General features: G+C 39.8%; 1 protein-coding gene across 3 annotated transcripts in view; it reads right to left on the reverse strand.

Annotated features, from left to right (window-relative positions):
• The window catches only part of FBN1 (fibrillin 1), a 145147-nt gene that overhangs the window by 41055 nt on the left and 83311 nt on the right, over nt 1-20781 (reverse strand). For 2 of the 3 annotated variants that reach the window (XM_048317490.1, XM_048317492.1), the window contains 14 exons: nt 20118-20243; nt 18152-18277; nt 17503-17622; nt 16409-16546; nt 15363-15413; nt 12735-12860; nt 11722-11946; nt 10435-10560; nt 10214-10342; nt 9628-9753; nt 9376-9501; nt 8488-8610; nt 4752-4877; nt 3847-3972 (listed from right to left, as the gene is read on the reverse strand). In XM_048317490.1, the coding sequence (XP_048173447.1) occupies nt 3847-3972; nt 4752-4877; nt 8488-8610; nt 9376-9501; nt 9628-9753; nt 10214-10342; nt 10435-10560; nt 11722-11946; nt 12735-12860; nt 15363-15413; nt 16409-16546; nt 17503-17622; nt 18152-18277; nt 20118-20243 (1794 nt within the window). The remainder of the gene's footprint in view (nt 1-3846; nt 3973-4751; nt 4878-8487; nt 8611-9375; nt 9502-9627; nt 9754-10213; nt 10343-10434; nt 10561-11721; nt 11947-12734; nt 12861-15362; nt 15414-16408; nt 16547-17502; nt 17623-18151; nt 18278-20117; nt 20244-20781) is intronic. The other variant, XM_048317491.1, reaches the window with a different exon arrangement.

Raw genomic sequence — 20781 nt, forward strand, 5'->3', positions numbered from 1 at the left:
TGTTTTCTGTTAAGTTTCACTGGGTTTCAGTGGCCTATAAGGATCCTTAGCATACTGTAAATTTAATTCAGACTCCACCTATAAATCAGTACTGTTTGTCAGGAATTATGCAAATCCCTTAAGCATTTTCTGACTTTTACATTTTTTTGGCAGTCTCTGCATATCTGTGCATTTTATCGCACTGACGTTGCACTGGTATTTCGAGCCTGGGTCCAGTTCCCCAAGGGCCAGTCTTCTGGTGGAAGTCACAAGGCATTTCCTCCTCCTGGGTTGCTGCCCATGTAATCAGGTAGGAAAAACGAAGGCTTTTCAGAGGGAAAAGACTGAATTTCAACTTGGTGCTCATACAAGTAGAAAAATATATGGAAAAATTCCCCTCTTCAGATCTTCCTAGATGTAAAATTGTTTTCTCTTTTGGAATCACTCTTAGATTTTATTCAGTATACTGTACTCTTGGAGTGTCACATGGGACAGTTCAGCTCTTGCCTGCTGTCCCTCCTTACATCATAGCACACTGGGGCACAGCATGTTACTGCTGGACAGATGCCTACTGCCAGTACACTCCTCCTGTAATACGCCCCTTTGGTGGGCAGCATCTCAACATCATTATCTTCTGGTATTTGGCCTGACAAAGCCAGCTCCCAGATTCATGAGGGCAAACATCTCTTTCTCTGGTACCAGAACTCTTTTGTGTCATCAAGCCTGAAACACAATGTATTATTAATGGCCAGAAGCCATTAATAACGGCAAGGAGAGCACATTATACAAGTCACAAAATATTATGGCTCTATTTCTGAGGGCAAAGGACAGGCTCACCTCTTCCTTTCCCTGTATCAGACGTCTGACCTCTCTAGAACCAAGTTCCTGCCAGCCACGCAGGTATGCAGAATGCACTCACTGCCCCCGTGTCCACTAACGCCGTCATCGCTGGATGATGTTCAACACCAAACTCCCCAAGCTCCCAGCCCACACCAAGGCTGCAGCTGAATACCTTCCACTAGCCTTTCTCCACATGGCAACAGCATGGCCCTTGCAGAGTCAGACCTGGTCTCAGCCTTCCAGCTCCCTCCAGCTCCCTGTGCAGAAATCCAGCTGGCTTGTAACGCATTTATTTTTGATCTGTTGGCCATGTGGGGCAATTACTGCCCAAGTTCACCTCTTTCAATGTGATTCTGTGAAGAGCACCCTAAGCTTGTGCAAGCCCCCCTCCACCAGGAACCACCACGGGGGCTGTGCACACAGCCATAATGGCAAGGATGGATGGGAGAGAGTCAGAGAAGAATTTGTTTCTCTGTGAAAATATCAGAGCAAGTTCAAGGCTCTATATCAACAGTGAAATACTGCAGATTTACAGGCAGTAATCCAGAGTGGTGATGAATCACAAAATACAAACACAAGTGCCAAACCAGGATTTCATTTCTGCACAAGTACACGTACACTTTATTGACAGAAAAACTACAGACAAGGTGTTTGTCATAAAGCTGGGCGATGTGGAACTGGGGTAGGGGAAAACACAGCAATCTTCTCTCTACTGGCTGCGTACCATTGCCTGCCTAGGAAAGTCCAAAATGAACTGCTCTAAGCCAGTATTATCACAGTTTGCCTTGTGAATGGAAATTAAACCACTCACAGCACTTCATGTTGGAAACCTGCATCTACAGCCTGTGTTTTTGCACAGTATTGTAAAAATTGTATTTTTGTTACTGAACTCTGTCCACATTCTTACTGAGAACCAAGGAGAGGGGAGAATTAGGGGAACTAACATCTGTGTGGGATGGGAATGTAAGTCAGTGGGTGGATTCTGAATACGGTTAAATGATTGGGGGGAAAAAAACAAGTTTATTTGTTAGAATGGAAACAGTCAGTAATGACAAGGGAGCTGAAATATTTGGACAAAACTGGAATGGAACCCAAAGGACATGATTTAATTGTTCTCAAGAAAAAGAGGATCTCCCATTCAAAGTGCTGCACACGTTTTTGTAATTTTTTTTTCCACGGGAATTCCTAAAAACTGTGGATGCTTTTTGATCTGTCTCTAAGACAAGAATTGAATTCTGGGGTCAAGGTGCTGTTAGCAAGGTCCTTCCAGAAGAAGTATTGAAGGATGCTCTTCTCATGGTCTGCAGCACCTGAGCCTGGGAACTTCAACTCTGCTCGAACACCGTGCAAGCAAGAAATGGGGAATTCAGTGTTCTCCAGCAGTAAATCAGACATTTTAAAAACCAAAAGGTGAGAACCTGCACAATGTAGTCACCATGGGATCTCTATCCACACAGTTTTTTCATTATGAAACCAACCTACAAATTTCCTGCTCTGCTTCCTCGTCTCTTATTGAAATCAAAAATTTTCATTATTTGAGTACGGTCCCATCTCAGCTGTATCAGCATAACTGATACTTCACCATTTTGTCTTAGACCACTGGGCTCTTTCAAATTACTGAAATTATTACCCTCATAATACCTGTTGTAATTAAGGTATTCTGGTGTTTTTCCTGGTGAGTGCCACCCTCTCTGAAATATTGGCATGCAAACAAAAGCAGCAGGAAAGGTAAAAATGTGTAAGGAGGTGGGAAGAGCCCTCATGACAGACAGTGTCCATCCACAGGTCAGGGCTTGGCTGGGACCAGGAGAGAGGGATTTCCTGGCCTCTCCTTTAATCAAAAAACACTGCTTGGGACATTTGCCACTACTTTGAATCACGTGATGCCAAAATGGTGGCTATTTCCAGGCACTTCTCCAGAAGCCATAGCTCAGATTCCTCCCCTGCCTCCATGACCTTTCTCTGTCTTTTGCCTTCAACTCATTGCTTCATCTTCCCTGCCTACTCCTCAGGCTGGGACTGATAGCTGCACCATGTGTAACTGATCAGCATGAGGGTTTTCAGGTCTAGAGTGCTGAAGATCTTCACATAATTTAGCACAGAAACAAAGAACACTGAAATGTTGGTCTACAGGGTACAATTGGAGATTTCTTGGATTTAGATCAGTTCATATGTAAGTCAAAGGCAGCTGTTACTAATGCACAATTATTCATCCACAGTCCAATATGCAAAATACAACTCCAGCTCTCAGATTTTTCTGTAAGATCTCTAAAAAACCAGCTTCATATATTTGGGGCACTTAAAAAAATACATTATTAAATCTCTATAATAAAAGCAGACTAAGAATAAAAGTGTGTCTCAAAGACATTGCCAGAAATGTGTTTACCCTAAGTCTACATTAAAAATTATATTAAACATATGTTTGCATTCATATTTGGGCAAAGCCTAAGACTCTCAACACCTTGGCTTGAGACATGAGCACTTGGATTATTAATATCATGCCCTCAGAGCCTGTATATTTGAATCTCATTTCTGTTTGCTGGCAATACACGAAATAAAGCAAATTCTGACTTTGCTGATAGAATGTAGTTGTGTAACTGTATTGTTGACACTTGAAAATATATTTTAGCACACATTTCAAGCCATCTGTGTCTGCCAAATAACACTTTGAAGAGATACCTGTTACGTGCTTGCATAGTATACAATTAACTAATCCAAATGCACTCAGATCCTCAGGAGGTTGTCAAGTTATGGATAATGGCATTTGGTGTTCTCTTAGATGAACAACTGTGCAGTAATACACCCAGTTTTGATCCCAATCTTTGCTCCACTCATTTCAGCAGAAGCAGCATCAGGCTGAATGCTATAGCACTGAAATTCAGCAGAACACGAGCTCAACAACTTTGGATAAGAGGTAGAGTAAGAGCAGAATAAGTGAAAAATAGCACAGTGAGAGGAGGTTCTAAACACCAGAAAAGCAGACTCATGAGTTTAACTAGAAATTAGTAATTACACTTTAAAACTTACCTGTGCAACCAGTTGTGCCTTTCTTGCCTGAATATCCCATATCACAGTGACAGATAAAGGAGCCTTTTGTATTCTCACAGGTTCCACTCAGACAGATGTTTGGATGCAGATCACACTCATTAACATCTAAAAAACCCCATGAATTAAGATTTATTAAATACAATTCTTAGAAAGTAACTAGAAAAATCTCTTTAGATATGGATTTTGATACAAAAAAAGTCTACATATGTGAAGAAAAAACTGCTCATGGTAGTTATTCCTTACCTAGCATACATTTTGAGATCTGGGGTAACAGTGCTATATTACTATATCTGCATTAACATACCTTTAATGCCAGCTTTTCTTAAAAAATAGACACTAAGGTGCAGTTCATTACCCAAAGAATGACTATGATTATTGATAATTTCTACATGTATGCATATGTGTGTGTACACATTTAGAAATGCACGCATGCCTTGTCTAGTTTTGTCAGACATTTCTCCCCAAAGAGAAATGACACTCTCAAGACTTTACATTAAAATGTGAAAATGTGGGTTTGGAGGTATGCTGTTTCAGGCCTCTGCTCTACCAAGGTACAACACTTCCACACAGTTTTGTCCTACAGATAAGTTTAAATCAGCACTGGGGATTTATCTCCCCAGAAATTTTCCATAGCATCATCCACTTCCTTTCTGCAGGCACTCTTTTATCTGAGCTGCATAAAAACCTCACTGGAAGAGAACCCAAAGATGCAATGCTATAGATGATCATGTTTGCCCCCCAATCTACAGGGATATACAGAGACTGCATTCCCATTTGTGCAGTAGGGCTGGTTCTATACGGTCAGGTGACCAAAATTAGGATATAAGAGCAATAATCTTTAAATATCATTGTCTGTCTATTTGGAAAGAGTGCCTTTCACTTACCTATGCAAGTCTTCATGTCTTCAGATGCCATGAATCCATCATAGCAAAGACACCTGTATTCTCCTGGGATGTTTGTACACTGGCCTCCGTCACAGATGTTAGGATTGTCTTCACACTCATCAATATCTACAGGGGAAAATCAGGTTTAAAATATGTTACCTTTATGCAATGCAGTGAACCATCATCATGGCAAGTAAGCATTTTAATGCTCTGATAAACATGGTGAAGATTGAATCCTTGCAAATAACTGAGCAGTACATTGCAAAATTGTCCTGATGAGTAAACTCCTTGTCTCTGGCTACAGTCAGTGGCAAAACATTCCCTTCTGACTCAAGTGGGAACAGGAACCAACTTTTCCTTCAGAGAAAAGAACCCCAACGGAACCTTTGTCACACCACAAGGCCACATATAATTGGGGATTCTTGGATACAATCCATCATTGTTGAAATCAGTGGAAGCTCTGAAGTCAAATTCAGTGAAAAAAATATCAAACTTGACAGAGCTTAAAAAAGCCATCATACATGCAAAATACCTCTACAGATGATCTCAAGGGTGGTGACAAACTGGAAACAGCTCAGCTCATGATGGGAATAATTACAATACACACATTTATTCCACTAGGAGATTTTTATGGTCTTTTTTAGCATTTCAGCTGACTGGCCAGCCATATAGTTACATCCTCTAGGATGAAAAGTTGTTTTCTCAATTGATAAAATTGCCATCACTGATTAGAGCCAAGCTCCAGAAGCAGATACTTTATTATATTAAGGCAACCATGCTAAATTCTGGAATCTTTCAGAGCCCCTGGGATTATGTTAGTGTTCCTTGTAAAAATCCCTAAAATCTTCCTGTGTCAGCACCAACACAGACCAGCAAGAGCAAAAATCAGAAACTCTGCCTAGTGATACCATGGGAAAAAAATCAGTACAAAAAGGACAAGATTCAGGAATCCTCTCCAAGAGAAAGGTTGCAACTCATTATCAGAGCAGCCTATTGTGGATTGCAGTAATTATGCAGCTGCAAAAAATGAACTCACATTAATTTAAAATATTATGTTCATTATTCTGCTGTATTTCTAGCAGCTAGTGCTTGTGTGGATACACAACTTCTGCAAGGAAGAAGACTGACCAGTCCCTGTTTATCTTAACAAGCAAATAATGTTGGCATGGACATTAGCCTGAAAATGTTAATTTGGAATGGAATTTGAATTAACATGCAAAATTAAGCTCTAGAAATGGGAATAATAATGACAGAAATAAAGAACTTTATTTACGAACCTGTCACTGTACCGATTTCACAGTTGGGGGAAAATCAGCTGACAAAGAACCTGTTGTTTCTCCTAATTGAGCTGATTATTTATGCATAACCTCACCAATTCAAACCTGACCTACTACTGAACTGCACAGCATTCTTACCAGCTCAATTATCAGAAAATATATTCTGTGATGGCTTCCAGCTTTGTGTGATGCTAAAGATAAAAGACACATTCACACAGAGAGAAAACTGAAAATGTAAAATAGGTGTTTCACAACTGCAGGTCACAGTCCTATTATATCTTGTACCATGCACAAACACCTAACAGTGTAAAACCAGGTATCTAGTACAACAAAAAGGAAATGTCATTAATTTTTTTAAATTCTTATTGGTTTGGGCAGAGGCAAAACTTTAGCATGTGGATTTTGAATATTCAACAGATTACTACATATGTAAATAACATCTTTCCAAGGGAAGAAAGCAGCGTCTTCAAGACTAATAGGGTAGTGAAGGTGACTCCTCAAATCTCTGGATATTTTCTTAGATTTGACTTGATATCCAAAGATGTGTGGTGTTTCTGCTATTTAAACCTTTTTATGTGTGGCTATTGCACTCAAGTCCTTATTAGAGGAGAGTATGAAAATGAATAGCTAATAGTTATTACAGCTGGCCTGTGAAGGAAATTCTATTTTTCAAGTCAAAGCTGGATATAGAGATGCAGAAATTCTCAACTAAGGTAACATCTGACAACAAACTTCTATGGACATGTTTAGGGTCAAGCTAATGTGTGAACAAACCACAGAGAATCCGTCCCCTCCCCACAGCAAAGGCAGACACTTCTGTTTTGACTCTGAGAATGGAAAGGTGAGAGTTTCCTATTCCAAAGATTTCAGTTTAATATGCAGGAAGGTGCTCTAAATGATCAGTTCTGGTTCTGGGTTTAGAGATGTGTTTGGGTGGCTAAGGACAAGGGGGAGTAAAGCACAGAACTGCTTCTAGCCATGGGACTTGAGATCCCAAAGACTGTCCAAGTGCACACTTGGGTCATTTGGTCCCCAGTCAAATCAAGAAGATGAAAACGAAACAGTGGCTCAGAGACCCTGCTCCCCCCCTGCTCCCTTCCCTCTCATGTCACTCTAAACCTCTCACTGGGTTTAGATTCTGGCTGAGGCACAATTTCGATCAACTGGTTTTATTTTTGCACTGAAAAAGTGCCCCGAACACCAATGTTTGGGCAAGGTTTTGAAAAAGCTTGCCTTTTCTAGAAACTTGAGCTAAAGCAAACTACTTCTAATCTAAATATTTTAGGTTTTTGGGGTCAATCAAATCTGCACTTTTTCTAGTTGAATTCTTTCTTTGAATGAGGGTCTGATACTTGCTGAAGGCCGGCTACTTTACATCTTTCTGACAGAGCAAGCTACAATGTGGGGGAAAACTACATTTTACTGTGCTTTAGGCCTCTTTTCTCTTCTGGAATGGTAGTGAGTGGCCTCAGGGTAATTGAGACCCTGGTTTGAGGTCTATAAATATTTACAAATTCTAAATGTGAGCACTCTGTTAATTCAGTATAGAAAACTCTCCATTTGTTCAACTGTAAAGGCAATTCTATTCCAAGGGATTAACCCTGTTATAATTCTCATGCTCCTCAAGGAGCTCTTGGATGGAATTGGCGAACAGCTGGCAAATATTCACATGCCTCATCAGGCCAGTGGCTGTGAAGCAAAAAGTAAGAGAAAAGTAGGGTAGAATTATCTTTCCAGTAACCTATGTGGAAATCACCAAGTGCAATTCACTTCCTGCGATTATGACCCCCAGACTCCCAAAGGAGAACACCCGGCCACAAGAGAGCTCTGAAAATTTTCTCACAAACCCTTTTAAGAGTGCAAAAGACCTGTCTCCTAAGAAAGATTTGTACTGTTCAGATTTCAATTTCTCTGCAAGTCTTTCAGCTCTGAAGTAATGCAGCATACTTGCATTTGACTAAACAAAGAATTAAAAATAGGAATTTTCTTGCTTGCTTAAGAGCAGATACCACACAACCACAGAACAGAGCAATCAGCTTCTTTTCTAGCACCTCTGTCTATCCTCTCCAACATAACCATACAATACACATGCACAGCATTTTGGCTTCTGTTCATGGTAATTTTTTTAATGGTGTTCAACGTGTTTTGGATTTGGATCTAATATAATACCTTAAGGGGGAAAATTCAACTCGTACTGAAAAAATTACAGGTTTTTTGTTATTAAAATCAGAATCAGCTTGTACACTTTCTGAAATTACGAAGAATCAATTCCCTTCAAAGCACTTCTTTCTGCAGTTGCCCAATTTGAAGATACTTACTTCAGAAAAAGAACTTCATTTTCCATTTATTTTCTTTTTGTAACAGTGTATTTGTTACAATAGCTTTAATCTTAAAAAGGTCCATTTTTAAACTATTGAAATAAACCCTTCAAGCAGAAAAGTTCCCGAACTCTCCCTTACCAGTGCATGTCCTGTGGTCTGGCATGAGTGCAAAGCCTTGTTTACAGCTACATTCATAGCTGCCCTCTGAGTTTGTGCAGAAGTTCTCACAGCCACCATTCATTATACTGCACTCATCGATATCTAAAAAGGAGAAAATTACAGTTAAAACCGACAATACCTTTTACTTTAAAGCACATTTCAAGGACATACTTTGAGTCAGCTTTCCAGTACAGCATCAATCCAGAACCTACACTTGGCATCTGCACACTAACATTCAAGTGTTTGCAAAGGTAGGCACTGGGATGGACGTCAGGCAAACCAGGGACAGAAAGAGATGGTACCTGACTGCATATACAAATACTTCTGTGCTTCTCCTTCTACATATAGAAATAGCACTGTTGAGTTACCACAGTATCATTAGGACAACAAAGTTTTTTTAAGGATCAAGGTAAAAAACTACTTGGCAGAATTAAAGCCACTGGATTTTTCATGTATTTCCATGGCACAGTAGAAGGAATGTATGCAATTGAACCACATGATTCTATTTCATGGTCCAGCAGGAATGATGATTTTTAATTAAATATGTAACTAATCTAACAAGTTACTCCCTCTTAATCATCAAAGTCTGAAGTCTTGGGGCATTTAAAATAGTACATGATTTTATGCATCATGATTGATTTACTAGAGAAAATAATCTGTTACTCAGCTAAGTGCAGTACTATAACTTCACTCATTTCTCTCAAAAATGGATGTGCACGTTTTGGAGGTTTTGCATACTGTTTTGACAAACTGTAATAGATTTTTTGAATCACGGTTAAAAATGACTATATAACTACCAGACTGAAACAACTACATGTGTTTTATCTTCCCTGTTTGCTAGAGCTCCAGTGCAGATTTTGTCCTTACCGACACAGTATAGCTTGTCTTGTGTGGACTGATAGCCAGGGTTGCAAGCACACTGATACTTTCCAATCAGGTTGACACAACGGCCATTTCGGCACAGGTTGGTGCTCAGCTCACATTCATTAATGTCTGTTGCAGAGGAAAAAGAGGAACACATTTCAGACCAAAATGATACTACAGCAAACGCTGTAAATGCACAACACAAGAGTGGTACAAAATGCTGTGCACAATCTTGATTTTGCCTGCATGTCTCACCTACACATGCAGAGATATTTGGTGATATCTGGTGGCCTGGAGGACAATCACACCGAAAACTTCCCTCTGTGTTGATGCAGGTGCCACCTCGGCAGAGAAGGGGGTTGCGCTGACACTCGTCGATGTCTGTGGGGAGAAGGGGAGGCACATCATGGCAGGGCCAGCACATCCCTCACCACAGCCCATCACAGCACCATCTGCCTTGGTCAATCAACCCTGCAGCCTGTCCTAGAGCCAGCCATCCCTTGCACCACAGTGCAGTTAGAAAAAGAAAATTAATTCAAGAAGGCTTCTTCTAAATCTTAATTTACCTTAAGTTCAAGGTTCAGGGTGGTGTCCCACTTAGCAAAAAGGGGATTGTGGGGATAAACTTAACATCCCAAAATCCTGTCCCTTGCTTATATATGCTCTGGCAACCTGCGGAAGCAGCAAATTCACGTTTAAATTCAGCTTTAATAAGGCTCTCAAAATGAGAGAGGCCTAAACTCAGGCACAATCAAACCTTCAAAAACCCCCCAAATAAATCATGCCTAGCATACTAGCACATAGCATACTACGGCACATCTAAGGTCTATAAAAAACATACCCATGCAGTTTTTCATCATCATAAATCCACTTTCATAGCCTTCAAAACATTCACACTCAAAGTCTCCAGGAGTGTTGACACAGATGCCTTGGCCACAAAGGTCAGGAGAGATGCGGCATTCATCGATATCTGTAACACAAAACACATTCACAGGATTTTCAAGGGAGTTCAGTTTGTCCTTTTCAATTCAAAACCATGAGAGAGACATCCAGGAAGTTTACCTGTGCAGTTCCTCTCTTCAGAATCAAGGGCAAATCCACTGTCACATCTACACTTAAAACTGCCAATGGTATTTCTGCATTTTCCATGGGTACAAAGGCTGGGGAACATTTTGCATTCATTGATGTCTGAAAATGAGATCGTATGGGCATATGATGTTATCATTTCATACAAAAACAGTGCACAAAAGAGCAATGCTGACATCAGAGCTCATCTTTTTTCATGACAGTGACCCCTCCTTTTGGGAAAATTAGTCCACACTACATAAACTGATACTGACTTCCCCGTACCTAATAGTGTAGGCACTCTGTGCTGGAATTGCCAAGAACACTTTCTTTCACAAAGTTAGTATTAGTCTCCCCTTTGTCCTGCAGGATGTGATTTGCAGCTCAGTAAGATTTCAGTGGACAGAGGATCAAGGCAAAGACAGCTTCGAAAAGAATCACTCTGTCTTCTGATTTCTGAGAAAAATGTGACTTCCATGAGTCACAGAAAACATAATGAGCATAAATAAAAGCACATGCCACTTTTTTTATGGATAATAATGGCTTAGTAACTGTTTATAAAACCAAGGCTGAAACTAACAACAGCAACAGTCATTCATATCTGTTTTCCCCTCATTTCAGACTTCATAATGTTTAGTTTTTGGGTAGCTTTTGACATTGTCCAGCTTAACCCCACTGGTAACCCTGGAAAGACAGCTTTCAACACATGGTGCTAGGGCGTCACTGTGTGATTCCCACTTAATGCTGGAAGTTTACCAACAAGAGTCATAACATGACTTGGTTTACAGTAAATAAAATTCTCTGATTTGAGCCATCATCCTGGAAGCTATTTCCTCTGCTTCTCCAAGTAGCTTCACAAGAAATTCCCAAAATTATTCACCATTTCTTGGTTGTTCCACAGCAGAATTACATTTGTTGCACCCTTCACAAGTAAGGACTGCTCTTTCAATGCATCCAAAGCTGACTGCCCAGTTTGTTCCAGTTCTTGTACTGTGAGATGCCAGGAGGCAAAGTCAGGCACAATTTAACCTCTCTAGTGAGAGACACAAATCCTTTGTTTCGAGGCTGCAGAATTATATGGTATTTAATGGTCTGTAACATGAACTAAATTCTCTTGTATTTTATTTGGGCTTTAGTTGCCATGAAATCTAATTGGATTTTCAAATGTGCCTTAGGGTGAGTGAAGTGCCTATCACTGAAATTTTCAAACCCATAGGAGTTGTCTGATGGAAGAGTAAAAGCCTTCAGGATTTGCTGGCAATTAACCACAAATGGATCACATACCTTTAGAGAAGGGCTTCCCACTTATCTCTATCTTCGTAGAGAACCCAGGTCCCCTTGGGCAAAGAGCTTCAAACTCAGGAGTTCCCCTGAGAGGACACTCCTCACACTCGTAGCCCCAGGCTGCCCCCACGGAGCAGCAGCAGGCGTCCATGCGGTGCCGGCCCGGGATCTGGGCGGTGCACTGCTCGTCCTCGTGCTGCAGGTAGCAACTCTCCAAGCGAATGTCTGTTGGGCAATTCAACAACATGTGGAGAAAGAAAGAGAAAATTTAGTTCACTGCAGTGGATTTTTTTTCCCAAATCCCTTCACAGGACAGTTTGCTCCGTGTTTTTGTGGACTCGGAGGACCATCCCAAGCTCACTGCATAATTCCTAACAGCAAAATATTAATGCTAAACTCAGACATTAACAGTTGAAGTAAGTCTAAAGCACCACTCTGAAAAATGGTGCTCAACACCTGAAGTAAATTTTGGATCAGAAAAGGATTTTAAACATTCCAGCTTGCCATACTTACATAAGGCCTTTTAGTTACTACAAGCTATGCCTTGTTCAGAGACAAATCTTGGGCATTTATTGTCATAAATGGACAAAGGTGCTGTGGGTGGGCAGCATACAAAACTTGGATATTTTGTTGCACCCTCCATCAAGGTGCATGGCGTGGCCAAGTCCAGGGCCACAATGGTGTGTCCTCCACTGTTCAGCCTTTGTGGAAGGTGGTTTCAGCAGGGCTGCAGATGAAGAGTGCTAAGAGCACACATGATCTGCAGGGATTTGTCAGATGAACAATCTGGAATCAATGCTACTCACCAGCTAGCAGATGGTAACGGGCTTTAGCTACTACTACTGGAATCTGCTCCTATTCCAATTGAACTAAGTTCATGTCCCTGACTAATTCCATTTGAAAAATGGGCAAAAATACTTCTCCTTACTTGTTAGAAAACATGCAGTGCAACCACTGGTCACTGCATAGATCTGCTCTTCCCTAGCAGACCTGTACACGGAATTAATACCTACCAAGACAAGTTCGTCCAGAAGCATCTAAAGTCATTCCACTGGGGCACTGGCAAACAAATGATCCCAAGGTATTGACACACTGCCCATTTGTACAGACCCCAGGAAACACCTCACATTCATTAACATCTATTAAAACAAAAAAAGAAGTGAGTAAGAGTAATCACTAGCATGCTAAACATGAACAAATTAGCAAAAATATAGAAAATAATAATATTCTAATGTTTTTAGGATAAAATAAAAAACCGCAGCAGTTTACATGGCCTGAAAAAATTCAAAACATTTACAGTTCCCTAAGCAAGTCAGCCAGAAGCAATTAATTACAGAAAACTGCTGATGATCAGAAATCATACATGTTGCTATTTGCCATTTCTACATATACTGAAATCAAACTCAAAAGCAACAGGAAAGGGAGGGGTGTTTAAAAACTATATCCATTTTCATACTCACTGTGGGCCAGATATTTGAAGCAAATGGGCAAAGAAAGACCAAGATAAGTACAAAATGACATGCATTATTCCAACTAGAGTCAGTATTTTTAAAAGATTTTTGAGAATTTTTTTCTATCTGCATGTCTGGAAACTACAACACCATTTGAAATCTGGCCCTATGGCCTTGTCAGCAACTAGCAACTGTATATATATTAAAATAACCTCCTTACAACTACACACAGAGTTTAACTTCGTTAAGTAAAAACTGTATTTCTATACTTAAGAGGCAAATTTAGCACTTTTGGGTAAGGATATTTTGATTATATGCATTAGCTTGGCTTGAGCTCCAATAAATGTTTAGTAATCTAAGTGTGAGGTCCTCCCACCCAAGTCCTTTGTGGCAACTGCCTTGGGAAGAAGGCTCCAGCATAAACATGGCTCCAAGATGAAGAGTGACAATTTTTATGACAGGAGAGGATAAGAACAAGAAATGGAAAAAGAATGACCGGCAAACTGTAGATGAATACTCATGTATAGAGTAACCAAGAAGGGGGAAGGTTGGGCTGGTTAGGCCTCCAGACAAAACTCCTGGTGCAAAGAGGCTCTGCATCTCTTAAACCTCACGGAGCACGACGGAGGATAAACGCTGGGGGGCAAATCAGTGGCCTCTGCCCTTGAACAGATACTGTAAATTGACTGGAAGGTATGAAGTAAAGCCAGTGGATTATTAGAAACCACTGAAACACTCTTCACGGCCTGTGAGCAATATTGCAGCTGACAACTCCAGGGCTCACCCGTAAACGAGAGGAATGCTGCCAATTCAGTTTGCTTATTTCCTTGCACAAGATCTATTACTCATTTTACATGGGCTGCATATGGGAGGACTGACTATCACCTTTTGGGAACTAAACTTACTCCTGTCTCTAACTTGCCAGTAAATTTCCTAGAGACCTTTCCCTGTCTTGAAAAATGCTTACATTGGTTGAAAACCAAGTAAGGCTTCATAATGTTACAAGGAAGGGAAACTACTCTGAAAAACCTGGGGCTATCCATGTCCCATTGAAATGAGAAAGATTAAAGCACGTAAGAGATGTAATCCGATGTGCTGGTAAAAGAAATGTTGAAAACAGTTATGTCTGTATCTTGGAAGGATAAACTTTCCATCCCAGCAGTGTTGAAAATGTTCTAAGACTTTCCTTGTGAAGAGAGATAGGTGGGCCCACTTTTTTCTTCTTTCCTTTCACTTACACACTCCACAAAGTGTTGCTGAGGTCAGATAAGTTATGTACAGTGGGTCTGCAGCACAGACATGCCAAGATATTCAGTCATCATTTGGAAAGCAAAGAGTATGTGTGAGGGTGTTCCTCTTTTCTTTTTTTTTTTTAAGGGGAAAAAACAATGTTTCTTTATGGAAGCTACATATGGGAGTAATTTTTAAAAAATATTTTAACTGCAGTGTCATGTCAGATGTTGTCAGTCAGGATGACCCACAGCAGTTTGAGACTCTGAGCTTCGGCATATTATGTAAATATGCAGTACTTTTCCAGGGGTTCAAATCAATTCAAACAGAGATGAAATAGGGTGGGACCTTCAATTCTCACAGAATAGTATAGAGTCATCTCATACCAAGCAAAAAAACTACACATCTAAAATATCTTTAACCTTTTCTTTAACCAAAGTATAACTGTGTCCTGATGCTTTTTTTTTTTTTTCTTTTAATAGGACAGTGAAAATATGTTTTGGAATGTGTAAGTTTTCATATAATGTTGTATGGGAGAAAGTCAAGGTTAGGGAAAAAAAAAAAACCTAATGTGAACTACAGTCTTTGAACATTCTTTTTCTAAAGCATAGTGATGGCTTATCATACCACTGTATTATGCCATGTTTTGTAGTATACATAAGACACATACTTTGTAAAAACAGGTTACTCAGTTAACAGTATTTGAAGAGCAAAAAACACCTCCTTATACTGGTAGACATTATATTTGCAAGTGTGTACTTTGAGATAAACTGTGAGTAGGCAGGAATGTTAAACAAACTGAAACCAAATTCATCCCTGACATAACTCTAATGAAGTCAATGGAACAACACGAGGTAAGAACTTGGCACAGTGTTCTTCTATGCTAAATTAACCCCTTAAATCAAAACACTGGCATTTTTTCATTCAAGCTCTGATTTATATTAAGGCAACAATAAATACCTTCACACAATGTTCCTCTTATTCTTGAATATCCCTTTTGACATATTGGGTCTGTAAAACAAACAAAAATGAAGTTTCAGAACACTAGAGTCCAAAACTCAACATTAATTTATTCTGCAAAACTGATCATGTGAAACATTATCTAGTTTATTGCTATGAGAAGTCTGAGTGCTTAGACAGTATCCCAGTAGTTTCTGAAATAATAAAGAGAGAAGATGGGGCAACTACATAAACTATACAGAGTGTCAGCCTTTATCCTCTTTTGCTTCCCATGTGTCTCAGCTAGCTAAACCAAAAGTGGTTATGATTGCTGCTTCATTCAAACCAATTAATTCATTTCACTTGATCACAGCACATTACAACCCTATTTGCCATGGATGAATGAGGATGAATCCTGTTAAGATACACAGAATGAAATTAACCAAAGATTTGAGCAAACTAGCAGCTTTCAAGATATAGAAATAACAACCCACACACATTTCTGCATTCATCAGCTCATCCCTGGGTTCCCAGCTCATCCCACAGTCCAGTAAAATTATCAAATGAATATGCAGCGACCTCAACCCATTTCTTGATCAACTCTATGAGTCTCCAGGTCATCAGTTAATCTACAGAGTACAATAAAAAGGGCTACTCCCTCTCCTCCCTCCATTACCACACCAAAGATCCATTTGTTGTGAACATTTCCTTGGGATCTCTGGGGAACATGCATTTATTGCTACATCATTAGGAACTCCAGATCACTAATTATGACAAACTGTGCTAAAGTAAGGCTGCAAGTTACAGACTGTAGGTGTGGTCCCTTCCCTTCAGTGCTTAAACTTGTAAAGTATTTACTGTAAAATCCATTTAGAATCTTCTATAGCTCCATGCTACCTCTCAAATACTAAGACTTCTCTTTTTTGGGACTGAATAAGGAGTGATGGCTTGATAACAGAACAACTGAAGTTATTTGTCTACCCTGTGCCCAACTTCTCTGACAATCATCTGGACCAACCTCAGAGGAGGAAAAGCCCCAGGCTCCTGAGGAAAATGAAGAGCATTACCTCGTTCACATGGTGTACACGGGCTTCCCCAAGCAGCACCTAGAGAGGAACAGCACTGGGACTTCAGAGTTGCTCCATTGATATTTATTTCACACCTTCCATTCACTATGTTCTGCCAACAGGTACCTTTGACAGTTTCTGTTTGGAAAAAAAACGATGTATTGTCATGCAGATTCTCTAGCATTATGCATTACTGTATTTACAAACACATGTGAATTTAACCATGAAAAAGAATCATCCTTTCACTATAATTTACTACATCAGAACTAAATTTATTTTAAAATCTCTTAATTTAACCTTCTCTATGATGGACTATAGCCTAAAATCATCCCAGCACAGAGCTCTTGCATATCCTAGTTTATGCTTATTGTCTTTAACAGGCAGCATATCAATAACACTCAAGATGTGAGTCCCTGTATTTATTATGACTCAGATTAGGGGCACATGCAGAAGAACAGAGTAGACATGAACCCTTGCTACATCTTCCATTGTTTTGCTAGATCCCCCAGTCTGGGTATTTTCCCATACAGGGAGTGGCAGAAGATAGCTAAGGATCAGACAAGCTGTAGTCCTACAGCTTTCCTCACTGACTAGACAAGAGCTATAAATTACTGTCCCAACAGAACAGGCAAGAAAGGAAATGATGAGCCCACAGAGTATCTGAATCACAGCATTGTCTGTGGATGCTCTTGAGCTGGTCTCGACTGTGCATAACTTGTTCATGCTCCATCTCAAATAGAAAATTCCTTCCAGAGAGCAGATCCTAATTAGAACATGCTCACCTTATTATAGGAGAAATTAAGGAGGTGAGCACAGACCTGAAGTACTAGTCTTAACCCTTCTGCGTTGCTCAGAAAAAATTTTCACCTCTTTCAAATCTGGCATGGAAGCACACTAAGCTCCCGAGTGCACTTCATGCACCCAGGGGAATGGTGAAAACAAGCACTTTCTTAACATTGTTTCTGTTAGGTTTTCCACTATATTTATCTACACAAGTTATTTTAAAGTATTTTCTAAAGCTGGTGGTGTACAATGTTCGCATGTAACTGGACATTTTTAACCAGCAAACATAAAATCTTCAGAAGAATAAATACCTATGCAGATGGTTCTGGTTGGATCCAAAGTACTTTCGGGAGAACATTCACAAACGAAAGAGCCTGGTGTGTTTTTGCACACTCCATTAACACAGGGGTTAGATTCACATTCATCAATATCTAGAAAAGAAACACACTGCTGCTAGTGCCAGAAAACATTAACAAAAATACATATGGCTCTTTTCAATTTAGGAAAAAGGGGATGAAGCTTTCCTCATAACCAATCTTCCTGATATTCCCCTTTTCTGTTATGAAACTCTTCACAACAGACTAACGTGCACGTGTCCCAAAGACACACTAACACATTAGAACTGTCTAGGGCTCAAAAAGGGTTCAAACTAGGAGCCCTTTGGCTCTGTTCCTCAAAAAACAGATTTGTAAAGCTTGGGTTTTTCTCACCCTTGGCACAGTGCGGGCTCACTGATAGTAGTATATAGGGAGAGTAAATACAGGCTATTCCATGAGGTTATCTAATGGCTTCATTTTGGCCTTGTCTCTTCTCATTCTCCTATTTCCCCATAGAATTTATTTATGGTGATTTTTTTAGTTTTACACATTATATCCCCATCAAGGTTCAAAGTATTTCTGGCACAATCTGAGAACAACCCAAATGAATAAAACTAGGATTAAATGGTGTGTTACCAATTACCTTCACATGTCTTTAGATCAGGAGTGTATACAAATCCTTTTGGACAGGTGCAGGTGAAACTTCCAGGGGTATTTCTGCATTGCCCATTGTCACAAAGCAGCATGTTCAGTGCACATTCATCAATATCTACAATGAAAATAAAGAACTTTTTAAGAAATGAAACATTTCTGGAATAGAAGTCAAGACTGAATTTCCCTCCCAAGAGCCACATTTCAGAAGAGACAAATAGGGCAGGGGGATGTGGTATGTGTGGAATATGAATACTGGATTCTTTTTGTAGACAACAGGTTTGCACAAGAGTTTGTATTTCCTTTCCTCACATATTCATATGTATGTGAGAGCCACACCACAGTTCAAAATAAAGCTGGGGATCACACTTTCATCCTGCCTTTATTGTGGACTAGGTCTATGAAGTCTCTCAGTCCCTGCACAGCAGCCCCCACAGCCATGAAAGAAACAAGGAGAGGATTGGTTTGAAAAGGTTTGCTGATCATCCTGGTCTTTAAGTCATCATTTTTTCCAGGCTGGCTCTGAACTGGCTTAGATGTTATGGTTAACGAGGCTAATGTAAGTCTACACTTGCTTCAGAGATGAAAAATTTAAATAGGATTGCTAGTGCTAAATTTCAAGAACCCTGAGGAAATCTTTGGAAGAACTGTGGTCATTAGAGAGAAGTTGCAAGAAGGTGGCAATGGGCCATGAATAGCAGGTGAAGACCAGGAGAGACCCAGAGAGCAGACGGGAACAATTGGCTAAGTCAGAGAGGCCTCAGAAAGTGTTGAGAGAAGTTGGGAAGACTCAGAGGGTCAGCGCAGCAGCTGGGAACAGCAAAAGTGCTAGGAAAAGAAGGGAGACTTGCAGAATAAAACAGACCATGTGGGAAGCTTCACCGGAGTTCAGAAAAATTGAGAGAGGGCCAGGTGGAACATTATGGGAGAATGGGAAACAGCTGTGATGGAGCATGGATGTGGCCTGCAACAGGGTGGGCTGGGAAGCGTCTGGAAACTCACAGATGGACTGGGAGAAGAGATGCCATCAGCTACAAGCGAACACTGGAATGGGACAGGGATGATTAAAGCCAAAGAAGCAAATGGGAAAATGGGATGAATTACAGTGTGATTTGTGTCTAAGAAAGATCAACTTTTTTTTTTTTTAATAAAGATAATGGATAGTTTAGGCTGGGATAAAACAGATGACTTAAGCTATTTAGGTTTAAGTAGAGAATACAGAACCCAAATAAAATTACTACGTAAGCAGGAGATAATAGAAAGGAATTTAAGAATTTTAAGGTGGTTCCAGAGCTGGATGAAGAAGAGGTTACAGTAGGATATATTAAAAAAGAGAATTATCATGATGAAGTGAGAATATTAGAAATGCTTTCAAGGATCAGTCTTGGGACTGGTCCTATAAAATATTCATTGTAATGCAGAAGTAAAAAATGAATGGAATCAAAAACTGTGGACAACACTAAGCTGGAAGCTATTACCAATACAGAGAATCAGGCAAGGCTAAATTAATCTCGACAACATGAACAAGAAAAGTAAGATGAAATATAATCACCAACATTCAAAACTTTGCAGTTAGGGACCAGTAACAATAACATGCTAGAAACCAGAACTCATCAGCTGAAGGCTAGTGAGAAAACTCTGGATGTAACTCCCAATTAGAGGCTGACTTTGATCCCACAGTATAACACATATTTGAGAAAAGACTAATCCACTCTAGAATCAGTTTAGGCAGGATATTCCATGGGGCAATGGAGAATTTCTGGCACGACTACACAAGGCACTGGTCAGACTTCATCAGAATACTGTACACTGGTCAGACCAGTCATGTTCAAGAGAAGGCTGCAGCCTCTGCTTTTATGAAAAGACTAGAAGTATAGATTTGGATAGTTTAGCCAACAGAGTTTGAAAAAGGATATGATGATTCTTTATAAATACTTTACGGATAAGACATTTCATACCAATGCAGTTTTTCCCAGTTGAGTCTACTTCATATCCAGGGTCACAATAACATTTGTATGTTCCATGCAGATTCTCACACCTTCCATTTGGACAGAGATCGGGATCCAATAAGCACTCATTAATATCTACATAAAGGTAAAGAAACCCAAACATCAGAGCCAGTTGTTGAGGGCTTGTAGGGGTTAATTCTCCAAACTAGGAAAAGACAGTTTCAATATCATTAACATTGGCTGCTCCATATTTATAATTATAGTTCTGACCAGGAAATTCACACCTAAATATTCACATCCAAGAGAAAAAAGCATCTCTTTAACATTCATTTATCTCTAGCCCACGGTCACTTAGGAAACTTTCAACTGTAGGTAAGAACTGGAATATTAAACTGGGGTAACAGATTAGATTTAGAAAAGCCCACGTATTAATACTCCCCATATCTCCTGATTCACAGCATTTCCAGATGGCATCACTTGCCAAAGCATTAATATTCCTTCTTTCTGAGTGCTTTTCCCTATCTACTGCCAGCAAATCTACTAGTAAGCATTGGCTGACTTAAGAGTTTGAAGTTTCCCAGTTCTATGACTACAAAGCTTTTATTGTAATCATTTCCCTCTTCTTTGTAGTTAAACAAACTCTGGCCTATTTTGACAGATGAAAACATGAGTA

Source organism: Corvus hawaiiensis, chromosome 13, assembly GCF_020740725.1.
Source record: "Corvus hawaiiensis isolate bCorHaw1 chromosome 13, bCorHaw1.pri.cur, whole genome shotgun sequence".
Taxonomy (NCBI): domain Eukaryota; kingdom Metazoa; phylum Chordata; class Aves; order Passeriformes; family Corvidae; genus Corvus; species Corvus hawaiiensis.